The following is a 15,515-nucleotide window of genomic DNA, read 5'->3' as shown; positions in this document are numbered from 1 at the left end:
CAACGCAAACTTCAACATGGCGACCGATATGAAGACCGATAACGAAGACCCAGTCAAGGTTGACTCCCAGAAAAAGAAGTACGATACGACCGACGAGAGCAGAGCCAGTTTTGAAGGGCAGACCACGGAATGGCCAGCGAGACCGTTGCCGGAGCTTCTAAGGGACTTGTCGGAGGATGAATTGAAGGACCTTGAGAAGAAGTTGATTCGAAAAGTCGATATGCGAATGTTGCCAACGATGATCTTGATTTACATCATGAACTATCTGGACAGGTTGGTCTCATCGTTTCAAAACCTAGATTGCAGACTAAGCGATGAGCTAGGAACGCCATTGGATCAGCGAGACTAGGCGGTTTAGAAAAGGATCTGGGGTTAACGGGCAGCGAGTTCCAAGTAAGCAAGCCTCCAGATATGCGCCGTTTTGATGCGAGAAATAGCTGACAATTTGGGACCCAGACCTGCGTATCGATCCTCTTTGTCGGATACATCTTGATGCAAGTACCATCCAACATGTTTTTGAACAAGGTAAGACTGAAAGCCCAGCGCAGGACGATTGGTTAAAAAACTGACCAAGATTTGAAACAGATCGGTCGTCCTGCTATCTACTTGACAGGATGCATGGCAGTCTGGGTAAGCATGACGTTCCCTGATTCTATTCCCAGTCAATTAAGCGATCTACCACTTCCCGCTGCCCATCATTGCACGGCTGCATTGCATGAGTGTAACGTGACTGGGGATGCCACAACCGGATCTCGGACTGTGTAACCACACATCATGGAACAGTGTTTTTTGGCTGACATGAAATACCAGGGAGTACTGTGTGCCTGCAGCGGCGCAGCGCATAGCTTCGGCGGTCTCTTGGCAACTCGCTTTCTTCTTGGTTTCGTGGAAGCAGCATTCTACCCAGGTTTGCAACATCCAATAATTCGCACATTGAGAAATGACATCACTAATAGAACGCTCAAACAGGATGTCTTGCGACTCTGAGTGCATGGTACGTCCGCAAAGAACTCGGCGTTCGAACCGGCCTCTTTTACAGCGGTTCAATGCTTTCCGGAGCCTTCTCAGGCCTCATCGCCGCAGGAATAACAAACGGCATGGACGGCCTCGGCGGCCTGCTCGCGTGGCGCTGGCTCTTCATCATCGAGGGCTCCCTGACGGTCCTCATCGCCTGCGGCGCCTTCTTCATCCTCCCCGACTTCCCGGCCAATACGAAATGGCTCACGGAGCAAGAACGCCAGATGGCCATGTGGCGCATGGAGGTCGACGCCGCGGGCGAGGAGGACTGGACCTCGTCGTCAGAGCAGCCCATTTTTGCCGGTTTCAAGATGATCATGGTCGACCCCATCAACTGGATCCTCGTCGTACTGGTGTACGGCGCGGCGAGCTCCATCTCGATCAACAGCTTCTTCCCCACCGTCGTGGGAAGCCTCGGCAAGGACCGCATCACGACGCTGCTCCTGACGTCGCCGCCGTATCTGCTCGCGTGCATCGCCTGTGCGGCGGTGTCGTGGAACGCGGACCGCACGAATGAGCGGTTCTGGCATACCGTCGCGCCGTTGGCCTGCTCGCTGCTGGGGTTCATCATCTCCAGCGCCGCGACGGGGATCGGCCCGCGATACTTTGGTGCCATGATCATGCTGCCCGGCATCTACACGGGCTTCAACATGTCGATGGTTTGGACCGCCAACACAATGTATCGTCCTGCTGCCAAGCGCGCGGCCGCCGTCGCGTTCAACAACGCATTCTCGACATTGGCGGGTATTTACGGCTCGTATCTGTATCCGAACAATGCCGCCCCGCGGTTCGTGTTGGCTTTCAGTGTGAATGCTGCCATGGCTTTCATGGCTATCATCGCCGCCGTTGTACTGCACTTCGTGTTGAAGAGAGAGAACAGGAAGCTGGAGTTGAAGGAGCAAGAAGCTGAGGCTGCTGGGCAAGTGATTGCTGTCGGCAAGGGATTTAGGTATCTCATCTGAAGAGTCTGCTGGCAGTGCAAGTTATGGCGAAAGTTTTAATGTCCCAAATTATGTAGTGGAGTGTTCCGTCTCTTGTACTCCCATATCTCAAATGATAACTCATAGTCAATGGCACGAAGTCATTCAAGACTTCAAAGTTCAAGCAAAAGACGGTACAGCGCTGCCGGAGCTGATCGCAGTAGTCATGATACCAAGATAGTCCATCAGTATCTCGCCATCCTTGTGCAGGTCTTGTTGCGCCCAGATGGATCTCACTGTGTTCCTAACCCCCTCGATACTACGTATACGCGTATCCCTCTGTGTCCTTTCGATAAGGTTGATAATGGCTAACCTTTGGTTGTCCCTGTGTGCTTCGCAGGCTAGGATGAGCAAGGGAAAGAAGTGCTCACAGGAGCATGACTGGATAGGGCCAGCAAATGCGGCATCGACCAAAGCGTCGAGGTCTTCCGCTGGCTCCCAAGGGCTTTGCGAGAGTCGTGCAAGATATATCTGTGTTGCTATTTGATAGAGGTGGACGGCGAACATGGAATCGGACGTGGGCTCGGCAGAGGCTGATTCGATGGAGACATTTCCTACCCTGCTCTTCAGATCTTGCAGATGGTCTTGGTACTTCGTATTCCTGGTCCTGAGATCTCTTGAATCGAGAACTGTATCGCACACTTCAGAAAGCAGATTCAGTATTGCGAATGTAGGATTGACAGCAGGGTGGGTCTAGGAAAGAGCACGTCAGTGGAAGCAATTGACGCTGGTGATGGAGAGATTCCTTACAGGTCTATTTCTCGTCAAAGACAGCTTCTGAGCAGGTTGGGACCTACAGGCACTTATTGATGGCCCCTCTGGAGCCAATGATTGATGTCGCCAATGGTACATAGCGAAGCGTGAGAGTGTTTCGTGATAGTGCACCCATTGAAGGAGGCGGCCTGTGTCGTTGTTGGATGTATGGTCCTTGAGTGGAGTTGCTTGAATCATGTCTGTAGCCCCCCATACATGCAAAAGCCATTCACTTGTGCCCTCTAGGGGCTGCAACGTCTAGATCTTATCGTTAGGAGCTCCGTTCTGCGAGCCAATTTCAACAGACACTCACTTCAAAAGCCCCTAGAAGCATAGATGCGGCCACATGTTGCGCGGCTTTCCCCGGGGTCAGGATTTCGTAGTTGACCGAGGCCGACAGCGACTGGAGAGCGCGACCTTTAAGCTGTATAGTCTGCTCATTGAGACCATGGCGGTGAAGTGAGGAAAAGGCGAGCAGCGCATGGAAGAGGGCGATACCGGAGACTTCATCGTGCACTAAAGCCATGCTGAGGAGAACGTCCCGTATCTCGTAAGGACGTTGGCCGAATGTGACCAGCGAGACATGGGCAAAGTGATGGACTTGAGAATGTTAGAACACGCACGTTGGGATTTTAGTAGGAAGGCTTACAGTGATAGACAAGGTCCATGTGATTGATATGCCGTTGAGGCTGTATATTTAGCTTTTGGGAAGATTGCAGGGCACGGGAACGTGGTGATTCTCCAAAGTTGTAGCCGTATTCTTCCAGATCCTGCCTGAAGGTATTAAGGAATACAACTTTGCCATACCTGCGGCGGCTCGGAAAAACGCCAACATCCTGGGTATCTTTCACCGTTATTGCACGCTTTTTGTCGTTCTCTCTGGGCCAAGAAAGCCGCATCTCATATCCATGGCACTCTCTCCTTGATCGCGCGCACTTTTGGCACTTTGGCCGGGTTCCATCACATTGGATCTTGCGGTCTAGGCTAGGTGATTAGACATCGTCTCTCACCTGAATTCGTAGTATGCCTTTGATGTCACCACTGACCTGCGCATGTCCAGCAGCCTTTCCGGACCTTCATTTGAACGACGGATGGACCAGAAGTCTTCGATCCGGGCACGGCGAGTTCTGAAAGCCGATTTCTGGGGAGATCGGACCATCGTTAGTCGAGAGACTCGGGGAAAGTTGCTTTCGATGGGGTTGCTGACGCTTTTATTGACTTCGCAATACAGCCACAAGTTTGATCATTTGTAAGCCCCCCTAAGCCCATTCGAGATGTCTTACTCTGGCGTCCGGATCAAAGCCACGCGGGTAATGGTGGATCAACCTCGCAGCGATTGGTCGCTGTAGCCAAAGTGCGACGAAGGATTCCCATACCCCACACGAGAGCAAGAACTTTGACGACATCTACCGCGCCGCCCAGGGCTGTAAGGGCGTCTTCCTGAACACCGTCCCGTTGCCCGGCCTGGAGGCTCTGCAGGCTGAGACCGTCGTCGACGCGTGCCGCAAAGCTGGCGTCGAGAGCATCGTCGTCGCCACGACGCATGGCACCGGGAACACTGCCATGTGGGACGACGAAGCGACCAATAAGATCCAGCTGCATGACTACTTCTCGTCCAAGGCCGCTGTCGAGGAGATTGTGCGCGGCGGCGGGTTTGAAGCGCACACTATACTCCGGCCGGCTGTCATCCACCACGACTTCTTCGTGCCGGGGGCGTATGGGAACTTTCCGCGCCTGCCGACCCACGGGGTCCTGGACCATTTGCTTGATGACGGGGCGAGGGTGCCGTATACAGATGCCAACGACGTTGGAAGGTTTGCGGCGGCGGCTTTGCGGGATCCAGTCAAGTTTGGTGGCCAGGAGATTGATCTTGGGAACGAGGTCCTCACTATTGAGGAAGTGCGGGATATCTTGGTCAGGGTCAGCGGACGAGAGGTGGGCGTGGTGAAGCGGACTCTTGAGGAGGTCGAGGCGATGGCCATCAGCGTCTTTGGCCAGAGGTTTCACCTCATGGCAAACATCAAGGATCTCAGCTGGACGACCGCAAGTGCGAGGGAGGTTGAGGAAAAGTTTGGGATTCCCCTGACTTCTGTCAAGGATGCGTTGCAAAGGGACAGGGCACGGCTCCTGGAATGTCTACCCGTCAATTAGTTTCCATCGAGCTATTATCTGTTTTGGAACGTTTTCTTAGATCTAATAGATTCTGTTTGTAGGAAAAATGTGAGACGCTCATTGAAATGCGTCCTAGGCGCCTCTCTGTCCTTGTTGAATATCATTCTACTGCGATTCATACAAAGCTCACAGTCCATATTCTCTCGTAATCTTTTCAGCGGCGATCTGCCCAATAATGTATGCGACGATTTGAGGATCTGTTGAGAAGTGTTAGCATACTGGGAAGCAGTGCATGCGTCAACTCATAGCAGCGAATTGCGCATTCAATGCTCAACTTACGGCCACTGTGAGTGATCTAGTCAGCATTCTTGTCACGATAGAACTTTACAGTCGATGATCACACATACCTTGGAAGCATGGATGTAACACTTAAGTCAGCAACCCTCAATCCGCTCAGCCCATGGACCTTCAGATCTGCATCGACGCAGCTGCCATCCTGCTCAATCTTGCCCATCCTCACACTGCATGAAGGATGCCACAAGCCCGCGACGTTTTGCTCGATGAATTCCTGGAGTCTATCAGCTACCTTACCGAGTAAAGTCTCCTCAAAGTACAACTTACTACAATATCTTCGTCGCTGTCGGATTTGGGCGCAAAGATGGGCCTCACAAAGTGCTTCTTCATCGTCGGTGTCTGCATCAGCTTCAGCCCCTCCCTGAGCGCCTCTCGCAGATTGACGACGTCGTATGGGTGGCTCAGGTACTTTGGGTCGACCAAAGGCGGGTCCTTCGGGTCGGCGGATTTGAGCTTGATCTGGCCGCGAGATTGGGAGTTCATGTTCGCCACGAAGACTGAGAAGAAGCCATCGTCTGCGCTCTCGAAGGCATGGTTTGGAGGGATCAGCGGGCCGATCTGGGAGGGGTTAGTGGTGTCATTCTGTATTGTTAATATTTGGTGTTGTTGTGGTGCAGACTTACCACCATCTCGTAGCTCGGAACACCTGTCTTCAGCAACAGATCTTTCGCATCTCTGGGGAGGGCTTCAAATTCCGCGGTCGCGTAGGCCCTATCGTTCTTCAGGAACGCGTGCGGAACGGACGAGAAGTGTCCCAAGAGGGGCCCGTTTCCGGTCTCGGTGAGCTGCTTGATGGCTTCTTGGTACTTGGCCGGATCAGCCAGGCCCATTCTGTCCGTGAACCCGGGCTTCATCTGGAAGCAGGTGACAATCATGGGGTGATCCGTGAACGACTTGCCAACCCCGTCCAGGTCTTTAACAACGCTGATTCCGAGTTCTTCAAGGTCTGCTCTGGGACCGATACCTGAAAGGAGGAGCAGCCGGGGCGTGTCCAATGCGCCGGCTGAGAGGATAACTTCCTTCTTGGCGAGTACTGATAGACAATTTCGTCAGCGTGACATTTTCATAAGTTGTCAAGGCTACTTACTCTGCGACCCATCTTCCTTCACAACACCGATGGCCCGATCGTTTTCGAATAGGATCTTGACGATGCGGCTCTCCGTCAGGATTGTCAAGTTGGGCGGGATGCCCTTTTCTAGGAATGCCGAGGCGCTGGTTGTGCGCACGCCGTTCAGACTTGTTGATGAGTTCAACGAGAAACCAATTGGATCTCCATCATTCGGATCCAAATTGCGTTTATGCTTTAATCCTGTCAGAAACAATAAGCGATCACTTTCGGTGAGCGACTTACCCCGAGATCAACCCCAGCGTCAATGAAGGACTTGGTCTCCCGCTCGATATGTCCAATGGAAACATCCACAGGTCTGTGCCGAGATTAGTAGAAAGCCCTCCACAATTGAGATGTTGGCGACAGACCCGGAATAGCCATGATACTTCGGATTCGGCTTGACATATCCATCCCACTCTTTCCCCAGCCCATCCGTGTGCAGGTTTTCCAACTAAATCCAAGTCAGCTCTCCCCCAACAATACCACGAATACATCTTCACAAACCTGCTTCACCCTCTCAACAACACTCTCAAACCCCCAGACCTCGTCCCCAGCCGCCTCCGCCCACGCGTCAAACTCCGCCCGCGCACCGAGCGACCACACCTGGAAGTTGACCGCACTCGAGCCGCCCAGCCCCTTCCCGCGCGCCTGCGGCACCTCGCGGCCCCGCGCATGCTCCTGCGGCGTCGAGACGTACCCGTAGTCTAGCCCCGGCTGCGCGACCGTGAAGTAGCGCTCGGCGGTGCGCCGGTACTCGGGCTTGTTGATGTCGCCGCCGCCCTCGAGTAGCGCAACGCTGGGATGGGAGGGTGTCGCGGCGAGGCGGGCGGCGAGGAGGCAGCCGGCTGTGCCGCCTGTTGGGTCGGCAGAGGTTAGCCGCAGACCTGGAGGGTATGGGAGGGGATATTGGGAGAAGCCCCTCATCTCATGTTCGCGAGGAGGGGTGAACAGACTTACCACCGACGATGACAAAGTCGAATTCCTGCGTCATGATGAGAGTCTCACGATAGGTGCTTTGGGTTTGAGCGGCAGGTAGTTGGATCAGATGAACAAAGATTGCCTTAAATACCACCCTCGGCGCTTCTCCTCATTCTAAGGCTGAGAATTGCTTTTCTCCCTGCAGAATGAACTATCGACATGTGTCTCTCGTATTGGGTGAACCAAATCCACATGGTCCGCTGCGGCTAAGGTTTTAGTATCACGGATCGGCGGTCAATTATTCGGCATTTCCAAAGTTCCAACAGACTTGGAGGTTAATGGCGGGCAGACTTAACATCCCCGGAAAAGCATGTTACTTACCCCTCCGTAAAGTTCCCTGGCTTCTCCAACATTTTGGCAACTGTCACTACTGGACTACTGCCGAATGCGTTGGGTTTCCCGATGTCGTGCGACGCTGACAATTGGGGTTTGACGATCCCGATGCAACCTGTAAGCTGGAGCTGGGGTTGTTGAGTTGGCGTGCAGAGGCGGATGCAGAAGCGGGTTGAGCTGAGGTGACGGACCCTGTGAAGGATGAGTCTTGTGGCATATAATTGATAATGAGCTTGCTTTTATTGACTTGGGAGTCAAGACGGCGAGATGTCCGCGCCCATGGTGGGTGATCTTCTTCAAGGCAGCGGTTCAGCCTCTCATGATGCTGTTATCAATTCCACCCACAACCCCACAAATTATTGCTTCTTCCCTTCAATCGAACGAACAGCTGAAATGCTCCATCAGATCTAGAGAAGTGCTATGCTTGGCTGTATGTTGGGCATTAAACATAGCCGTCTATCCGGGGCTCGGCCGAGTGACCCAAAGACCTCGTCTCATCTCATCAACATCCAAATCGCATCTCGTCTAACGCCGAAAGTCACACCACAAGGTGTTCAACCATCTACACCACGGGCCGAAGATAGGCATACCTCTCACCTATTAATCAACGCCTTCACCTTCTTCAACGCATCCTCCTTCACCACCTCCATGGCCGGCTGCACATCAACCCCGACAACATCCTCCTCGTCCTCCTGTGGCGGGTCCAGGCTCTGGAACTGGCTATGCACGAGGTTCGCGCCGGCAAAGTGCCCATGCCGGTTCTTGACCCTCTCGAACAGCACATCCTCGGGCGCGTGCAGCGTCACGAAATTGACAAAGATGTCCTTCTCCGGGTGCGACGCGCCGCGCAGCTCGTCGCGGTAGCCCCGCTTCAGCGCGGAGCAGGTCACCACGACGCCGCGCAGCCCGTCGGCCTCCAGCTCCTTGAGGGCCTCGTCGCGCAGCGTGTCGAGCCAGCCCCAGCGGTCCGAGTCGGTGAGCGGCTCGCCCCTGTGCATCTTTTCCACGTTTTCTTTCGGGTGGTACTGTAATTATTTTCCGCGGGTGTCAGTGTGTTACCTAGGTATGTGTGTAGGAAGAACGGGGGCACGGACATCGTCACCTTCGATGAAGGTCATGTCCAGGGCGTCGGTGATATGCTTTGCTATCGTCGTCTTGCCGGTCCCCGTCGGTCCCGTCAGGAAGATGATGTGTTCTTTCGGGCGCGACATTCTTGCGTGGGCTTGATTCATTCAATATTCGCTTCAAATGGAAAGGCTTGGCGGATGTTCATCAACGGGATGGCCGATTCAAAGCGGTCTCATCGGTGTTCTCGGACCGGATATGTTCAGGCGAGATGGGGGAGGTCGCTTTAACGTTGTCCGCCAATGCGTTTGAACGAGGTGGCGCTCTCTCAATAAGGCAATAGTCGAGAAGCGAGGTGGTGGACAACGGAAACGAGGGCACAGGCTGATGGTTCGCAGTGGCCAGGAACACGAACAGGAATAGGAAGCTCCTCCAGACTTTCCATTCCTTCCGGTTGGTCTGATGTTTGGCCGCCTATCGTGGTGTTCGTTCGTTCCCACCTGGGTTTTTCTTGCCGATGGCGTTCGGATGATGTCATGCGGCCCCGACCGTGGCAGGTGTGTCTGTTGAGGCGAACGCTGGTTCGTGTGGCTTGCGTGTGTGTGAGAGAGAGAGAGAGACAAAGAGCATGTTTCCCCTTTCGTACCCGCATGTCTCATTCTGGATGGATGAAAGTGATCAGACAACTTCCGGAACATCAGGAACTCTCAAACGAGATTGTTTGCGATGCATGCACTGAAAAGCTTGCCAATGTTCAATGTTGCGAGAGTCGGGGATTTGGTCCAATCGATGGATACGAATATGCATGTCCGTTTTCCTCACATTTTCCGCCCGTGGGTAACGGCACGGGTAGCGGCATCAAAGAGAACTATCAGCACGAAATTGTCGTCATTTGGCTGAATTTCGGCAGCAAAGAATGACACATCTGATGTCACCCGATGCGATCATTTGAACAGCGGCATTTTGGCATCCGTCAGGCACAGCAAGCGATTGATCAAAAAGTTGCCTGCCTTCGATGAAGTATCTCTCGAGGGCTGGGCAAGGTGGGTTGCAATCTTAGGACCCTTCCCCGCTACGGTTGTCGACACCCAATAGGCATCGGTCTATTAGTCTAGTTGGTTAGGACGTCGGATTCTGATTCACACCCAGATGTTCCGTAAGCCCAGGTTCGAATCCTGGATGGACCTTTCTTTTGTCTTTTTGACTAACCAGGAGAATCCGTTAATCATCCGGTGTAATTATCAGGCGGATGCCTCCTGCTTTTTGAAGTTTCGAATCTGCACCCAAGTCCGAAGTCCTGGGCCGTTCTGACGTTGTCTTTTGGCATCTGCGGCCCGAGATACAGCAGGAAGGACCGCCCACGATGCACGCTGTACGGCAGAAGCATGTCAGCCACAGCGCTCCTTCTTAAGGTAGTTGGCTGGTTGGGTACATGCGGCAAGCACGCACTGAGGAGGTCTTTCCCCCTGGTCGAAACAGCGCTGCTGCCCATCTTTCATCCCCGAAAATCAAACCACAAACATCAATCATCTCGTCCAACCTGTCGTCGTCGTTCTGTCACTTTTTTCCCTCTGCTGCCTCGCAGACGGTTCCCTCGTATTGGTCGGATACCTTGCTATTTTTCAACTTCAATACAATGGCCATGCTTTCTATCCATACCGCACATCGCCAGCACCCTCTCGGAACCAGTCATCTGTCGCCAATGCCTCTTCGGAGCTCGCAAAGCTGATGATGGTGCTCTTGGTCGTCGTGTACGCCTGGTACGCATCGATGCCGTTCTCGCTGCCAACGCCGCTCGCGCTCTTCGCGCCACCCCACGGACTGCTAGGATCGTTTCGATGGTGCGTGTTCACCCACACGATGCCTGCGTCAATCTGCTCCGACACTCGAAACGCCTGCGCCACGTCCCGCGTCCAGATGCCCGCTCCCAGTCCGAATTCGCTGTCGTTTGCCAGCGCGATGGCCTCCTCCTCCGTCTTGAATGCCGCCACCACAATCACCGGCCCAAACGCCTCCTCCCGCCAGATGCGCGTCTTGAGGATGTCGCCCCCGGACTTGGACACCAGCACCGTCGGCTCGTAAAAGTACCCCTTTGAGAAATCTGTCCCGTCGAGTCCGCTCGTGCCAGACATACGACGACCCCCAACCAGCGCCTCGCCCTCTGTCGCAAGCGCATCGTCCACAAGCGCCTCCACGTTCTGCAGCTGCTTCGCCGAGATGAGCGGTCCCATCATGGATTCTGGGTTGCTCGGGGACCCCATGCGTCGCGTGATGGATTCCGTCTTCGTTTGGAGCTTCGAGAGCAACGTCTGCAGGGTCTTCTCCTCCACGAGGATCCTCGTGCTCGCGACGCACGTCTGTCCGCTGGCGATGAATGATCCAAAGGCGATGCCATTGACTGCGACGTCAATGTCGGCTTGCTCAAACACGACCAGCGGCGCCTTTCCTCCCAACTCTGCCGTGTACCGCGCCAGATTGCCGCCCACGATTGACCCGATGGCTCTGCCTGCCACCGTCCCGCCTGTGACGTCCACCTTGCGGACGAGGGGGTGCTCAACGAGCGCCTTGCCCGTCGTCGCGCCGTAGCCGGGCAGCACGCTGAAGGCACCGTCAGGCACGCCCGCCTGCTTCAGGATTTTGCCGAGCAGCAGCGTGGTGAGGGGCGTCAATTCGCTGGGCTTCACAATGACACTGTTTCCCGCGGCAAGTGCCGGCGCGATTTTCTTGACAGCGATGAGCAGCGGGTGGTTGAAGGGGGTGATCTGCACAACGACGCCAAGGGGCACGCGATCAATCCAGTTGTGCAGCTTTCCTACGGTCGGGAGCACCGCACGCTCTTCGGTGCGCAGCAGCGCAGCATAATACTTGAACCACTTGACGAGCGTGGGCACCTGCGCGCGCATCTCGCGTATCGCGCGTCCGGTCTGTTGCACTTCGAGGGGGATCAGCGAAGGGAGTTCCGCCGTGAGGAGCTCCGCCGTCTTGTCGAGGACCTCGGCCCGGACGTGGCGGGGGGCCTTGGACCAGCTCCCGGCCTTGAACGTGTTGTGCGCGATGCGGATGGCTTCGTCGACATCTTCAGCGGATGCGGCGTGACAGCTGCAAGTCGTCGGATGGTTAGAAACAAGGACAAGAAATGCTCAGTAAGCTTGACAGTTGTGACGGGCATGACAGCACGGAGAAGGATTGGGGCAGAGGGGACTGAGTGCACTCCAGTGACCCAACAGATGCAAGCCTTACCTTGCAAAAATTTCGCCCGTCGCAGGGTCTTCGACTGGAATCCTGTTGGCACCGTGTCAGCCGCGAGCCATTGAGCTTGAGCCACGAGCATGAAGCACGAGCACAGATGGCCATGCAGATATTATGCGCGCGCGGGGTCAACACGCAGAAGAGAAGAAGGGGACGTCACGAACTGCTCTGCATGGCCCGGCTTCTCCTGGCCTCCCACCCAGAGGTTGAACGCCTGGGCTGTCATCCTGTCTTCTCAGCTGTCCTGTCAGTCTCGAAGGTTTTTTTCGTCCGTGGAGTCCTGTCCAACGACAGAAGAGAATGTTTCTTCGAGACTGCTTTGCTTTAATCGGGGAGGTGAGAGTTCAAAAGGGCCCATTATCTCTTCATGCGGGGCACAATGCGGGATACATGCGATTAGCTCCCCCTCCCCCTCTCGGCCGGCTCCGTGTTGGTGGCTTCAGTCTTCTTCCCCGCCAATTTCCTGTCTAGGTAGGTGTCGGTCCCCTCCCGCAGCGTCGCCGATAACAGCTCGCCATTCCATCCCGGTCATTGGGCTTGTTTGTCAACCAATCTCGTAACACGACCACAGACAGGGGATGATGCTGGGCCCCCTTCAATCGCTCACTCGCTGCAAGACCACAGCCAGCTTCGCCGTCAAAAAAGACCAGGGCTAGAAGCAAAAGAGAGACACTGCTAGCTCGAGAACGGATGGGGAATACATCACAGCTCGCATCAGTTGGCGCGACTAGCTGCAGGCCAATACAACTTATACTTCAAGGGGGCACGCCCTCCTCGCTCGGCTGTTCTTGGTGGTTTATGGTTGGTCTTGGTACCCAAACGCACCCAAACGCACATGCTTTGCTCGACAAAGGTTGTTTCTCGGTGCTGCAGCCAGCAGGCGCAATGAACCATTTTCGAACGGGAGGCATGCGGTATGAAGTATCAGACCGTGCTTCGTGCTTCAAACTTACAGGAAACCTCCGTGACAGCAGTAGTTGCTGCTGGCCCTGCATACTGTCAATGTCGACCGCTCTGCCTAGCTGCCATGGACCTGGGCCGGATTTCTCCCATGCCATCACCGGATGCCATCTCGAGCATGAATGAGCTGGGAGGAATATAAGCTGGCCATCCGAACGACGGTCCGGAGACGACACAATGGACGGGCTTTTAGGGAAAGGAGCCAGCCAAATTTGACATTTGCCCTCTCTCTCTTTCTTTTCCTGTTTGTGTGGTTTGCTTTACAACGATACCTGACGGCTGGATTGATTCCCGTCTCTTTGCTCTCTCTAATCCTCCTTTCGCGGTCAACGGCCTGCGGCCGGAAAACTTCTCGCTTTTCAGAGCTAGAGCACCTGGGTAGCCAATCCAGTGAGATCTACCGCGGATCCTTCGTTTCATTTCTCTCTTTTCTCGACGACTTCCACAAGAAAAAGGCAAACATGGAGGTCCTACGCACCATCTTCAAGCGCAGCAAGCCAAAGGTGGTTCAACCGCCAAAGGTCGCCACCGACGATGTCTACCCCGTCCATTTCTTTGACGACACGAAGCCATTCCGTGGCATGCTCCTGAACTGGACCCTTCGTTTCGACGATGTCCTCGACGCCGACAAGCTCCAGAGCTCGTTGTCGCGGTTACTTGAAATCGGAGACTGGAAGAAGTTGGGCGGTCGCATGAGGCTCAGCGTAAGCTCCCCTCTACCCCTTGCTCCCCCGCACACTCACTTACACGATAGCCTCGCCTCAACTTAACCCAAAACACACACAAAGGCTAACATACCTCTTCTAGCCCGACGACAAGCTCGAACTTCACGTACCTGAATGCTTCACCCCGGAACGACCTGCCATCCGCTTCTCCCACGATGTTCACGACTTTCCCATCGCAGACCACCCTAACGCAAAGCACCTCCCCAAGTCAACCTCAGTCCCCTCAATACAGCCCGGTGTGGTAAACTTTTACACTCTCGGTGCCCGCCCCGGCGCGCCCATGACCCTCGAAGATCTCCTCACTTCCGATGAACCCCAGATCCACCTGCACGTCATCTCCTTCACAGACGCAACCGTCGTCGGCCTTCTCTTTTCACACGTTCTCTTCGGCGCCGCCGGCATGCAATCTCTCGTTACAAACTGGTCCCTCGTCATGGCCGGCCGCGAAGCCGAAGTCCCTGCCCTCTGCGGTGCCCGAGAAGATATTCTTGAGGACGTCGGCGTCCAATCTGACCCGGACAAGGAACCCTTCCTCCTGGACCCCCGCCAGCTCAAAGGTCTCCGCCACCTGCGCTTCAACATCCGCTTCCTCTGGGATATGTGGCGCCGTCCAGAAATTGAGTCCAAGGTTCTCTGTCTCCCCCCAAAATTCGTGTCAGACCTTCGCGCCCGCGCCATGGCCGACCTGCACGCGATGGATGAAAAGGGCGCCCTCGGCGCAGAAGAAGAAGCCCCCTTCGTCTCCGAGGGTGACGTGCTCACCGCGTGGTGGACCCGTATGGTCTGCACCGCCCGCGGCGGCAAGCGCTCTGTTACCGTCCTCAACGCCGTCGACATCACCGGTCGCCTCAAGTCTGTCTTCGCCCCAGGAAAGCACTACGTCCAAAACTTCGCACTCGGCACCTGGACCATCCTGTCGTCGGCGGAAGTTGTCAAGGCTCCGCTCGGCTACGTCGCAAAATGCTTCCGCTATGACATCCAGACCCAAACCACTCCGTCCCAGATCATGGCATTCATGCGTCGCCTTCGCGAGGCAGGCCGTTGCGGCGACCAGCCCGTCTACGGCAAGCCGGACTCTATGCTCATCATCTTCACCAACTGGAGCCGGTGCAAGTTCTTCGAGTGCATCGACTTTGCGCCCGCCGTCGTTCCCCGCGTTGACCCTGCCGCCGCTGCTGCTGCCAACAGACACTCTGCCACCTCCGCGGACGGCGAGATCACCGCCACCGCACCGCAAGACCCGGAAAAGGCCGCTGCGGAAGCGACCGCCACTGAGGTCTCATCCGAGCTCGCCGCGAAGAAGCCACCTCCGGGGAAGCTGTCGTACCACCACTCCCTCGCGCGCACCCGCAGCGTGCTCAGCAGGAACGTGTTCACCATCCTCGGCAAGGACTTGTCCGGTAACGTGTGGGTCAGCGCGCTGGGCCACCCCGAGTGCTGGGAGCATCTCGAGAAGTACATCGCGACCTCGTCCAAGTAGAGCAATGTCAACTACCGGCGTTTGTAGAAAACGGTCCGTCTTTCGCATGGAGGCTTCAAGCGTAGACACGGCTTGATGTATTGGTCACCTTCCCTTATTACTATTATCCCCAAATCCCTCTCTCAATATATGTCACTCCCTTCATATGCACTGCTAGGAGTTTTGTTCTGCTTCACAGTTAGGTTGTCACCGATGGTATGTTTGGGTGGTTGATGAGTACGGGATATCTCAGTGGCTTTTGTTTGAATCGGTTAGACTCATGATGATTGATGATGACTGGTGGATGCGAGGTAGTGAGACTGGTAGTTATGCAAAAGAATCGTAACTATTCTATCGACTGATACATGGACTGTACTATTCTAAACCAGTGGAAACCTCTTAGTCTTCTCTAATTGTACTTG

General features: G+C 55.0%; 7 protein-coding genes across 7 annotated transcripts; 3 read left to right on the top strand and 4 right to left on the bottom strand.

Annotated features, from left to right (window-relative positions):
- Positions 1-16: 16 nt before the first annotated feature.
- On the top strand, positions 17-1,979 carry prlL-24 (MFS transporter prlL; the record flags this gene model as incomplete). Its single annotated transcript, XM_032024907.1, has 6 exons — positions 17-273; positions 324-393; positions 457-525; positions 586-630; positions 811-907; positions 970-1,979. 6 exons carry the CDS (start codon positions 17-19, stop codon positions 1,977-1,979), a joined length of 1,548 nt encoding a protein of 515 aa, XP_031892239.1.
- A 138-nt stretch (positions 1,980-2,117) lies between these two features.
- On the bottom strand, positions 2,118-3,830 carry CGGC5_v008229 (uncharacterized protein; the record flags this gene model as incomplete). The annotated part of the gene is made up of 7 exons (XM_066151990.1): positions 2,118-2,256; positions 2,311-2,690; positions 2,748-2,774; positions 3,064-3,350; positions 3,400-3,524; positions 3,687-3,729; positions 3,797-3,830. 7 exons carry the CDS (start codon positions 3,828-3,830, stop codon positions 2,118-2,120), a joined length of 1,035 nt encoding a protein of 344 aa, XP_066008756.1.
- A 194-nt stretch (positions 3,831-4,024) lies between these two features.
- On the top strand, positions 4,025-4,901 carry CGGC5_v008228 (uncharacterized protein; the record flags this gene model as incomplete). Its single annotated transcript, XM_032024884.1, has 2 exons — positions 4,025-4,060; positions 4,116-4,901. The coding sequence occupies 2 exons, from the start codon at positions 4,025-4,027 to the stop codon at positions 4,899-4,901; spliced, it is 822 nt and encodes a 273-aa protein (XP_031892241.1).
- Positions 4,902-5,048: 147 nt separating this feature from the next.
- Positions 5,049-7,315, bottom strand: CGGC5_v008227 (alcohol dehydrogenase; the record flags this gene model as incomplete). The annotated part of the gene is made up of 10 exons (XM_066151989.1): positions 5,049-5,119; positions 5,202-5,206; positions 5,270-5,430; positions 5,484-5,774; positions 5,840-6,249; positions 6,304-6,517; positions 6,568-6,640; positions 6,693-6,775; positions 6,829-7,208; positions 7,282-7,315. The coding sequence occupies 10 exons, from the start codon at positions 7,313-7,315 to the stop codon at positions 5,049-5,051; spliced, it is 1,722 nt and encodes a 573-aa protein (XP_066008757.1).
- Positions 7,316-8,228: 913 nt separating this feature from the next.
- On the bottom strand, positions 8,229-8,846 carry CGGC5_v008226 (putative gluconokinase; the record flags this gene model as incomplete). The annotated part of the gene is made up of 2 exons (XM_032024861.1): positions 8,229-8,660; positions 8,730-8,846. The coding sequence occupies 2 exons, from the start codon at positions 8,844-8,846 to the stop codon at positions 8,229-8,231; spliced, it is 549 nt and encodes a 182-aa protein (XP_031892243.1).
- A 1,503-nt stretch (positions 8,847-10,349) lies between these two features.
- On the bottom strand, positions 10,350-12,175 carry feaB (Phenylacetaldehyde dehydrogenase; the record flags this gene model as incomplete). Its single annotated transcript, XM_032024850.1, has 3 exons — positions 10,350-11,799; positions 11,941-11,982; positions 12,114-12,175. 3 exons carry the CDS (start codon positions 12,173-12,175, stop codon positions 10,350-10,352), a joined length of 1,554 nt encoding a protein of 517 aa, XP_031892246.1.
- A 1,195-nt stretch (positions 12,176-13,370) lies between these two features.
- BOT5-3 (Acetyltransferase BOT5) lies at positions 13,371-15,114 on the top strand (the record flags this gene model as incomplete). The annotated part of the gene is made up of 2 exons (XM_032024838.1): positions 13,371-13,613; positions 13,717-15,114. The coding sequence occupies 2 exons, from the start codon at positions 13,371-13,373 to the stop codon at positions 15,112-15,114; spliced, it is 1,641 nt and encodes a 546-aa protein (XP_031892245.1).
- Between the last annotated feature and the right edge of the window lie 401 nt (positions 15,115-15,515).

The sequence above is a fragment of the Colletotrichum fructicola genome (assembly GCF_000319635.2).
Source record: "Colletotrichum fructicola Nara gc5 chromosome Unknown KSG_Nara_v1_contig04, whole genome shotgun sequence".
NCBI classification, from domain to species: Eukaryota; Fungi; Ascomycota; class Sordariomycetes; order Glomerellales; family Glomerellaceae; genus Colletotrichum; species Colletotrichum fructicola.
This window is presented reverse-complemented; position numbering and strand designations above follow the sequence as displayed.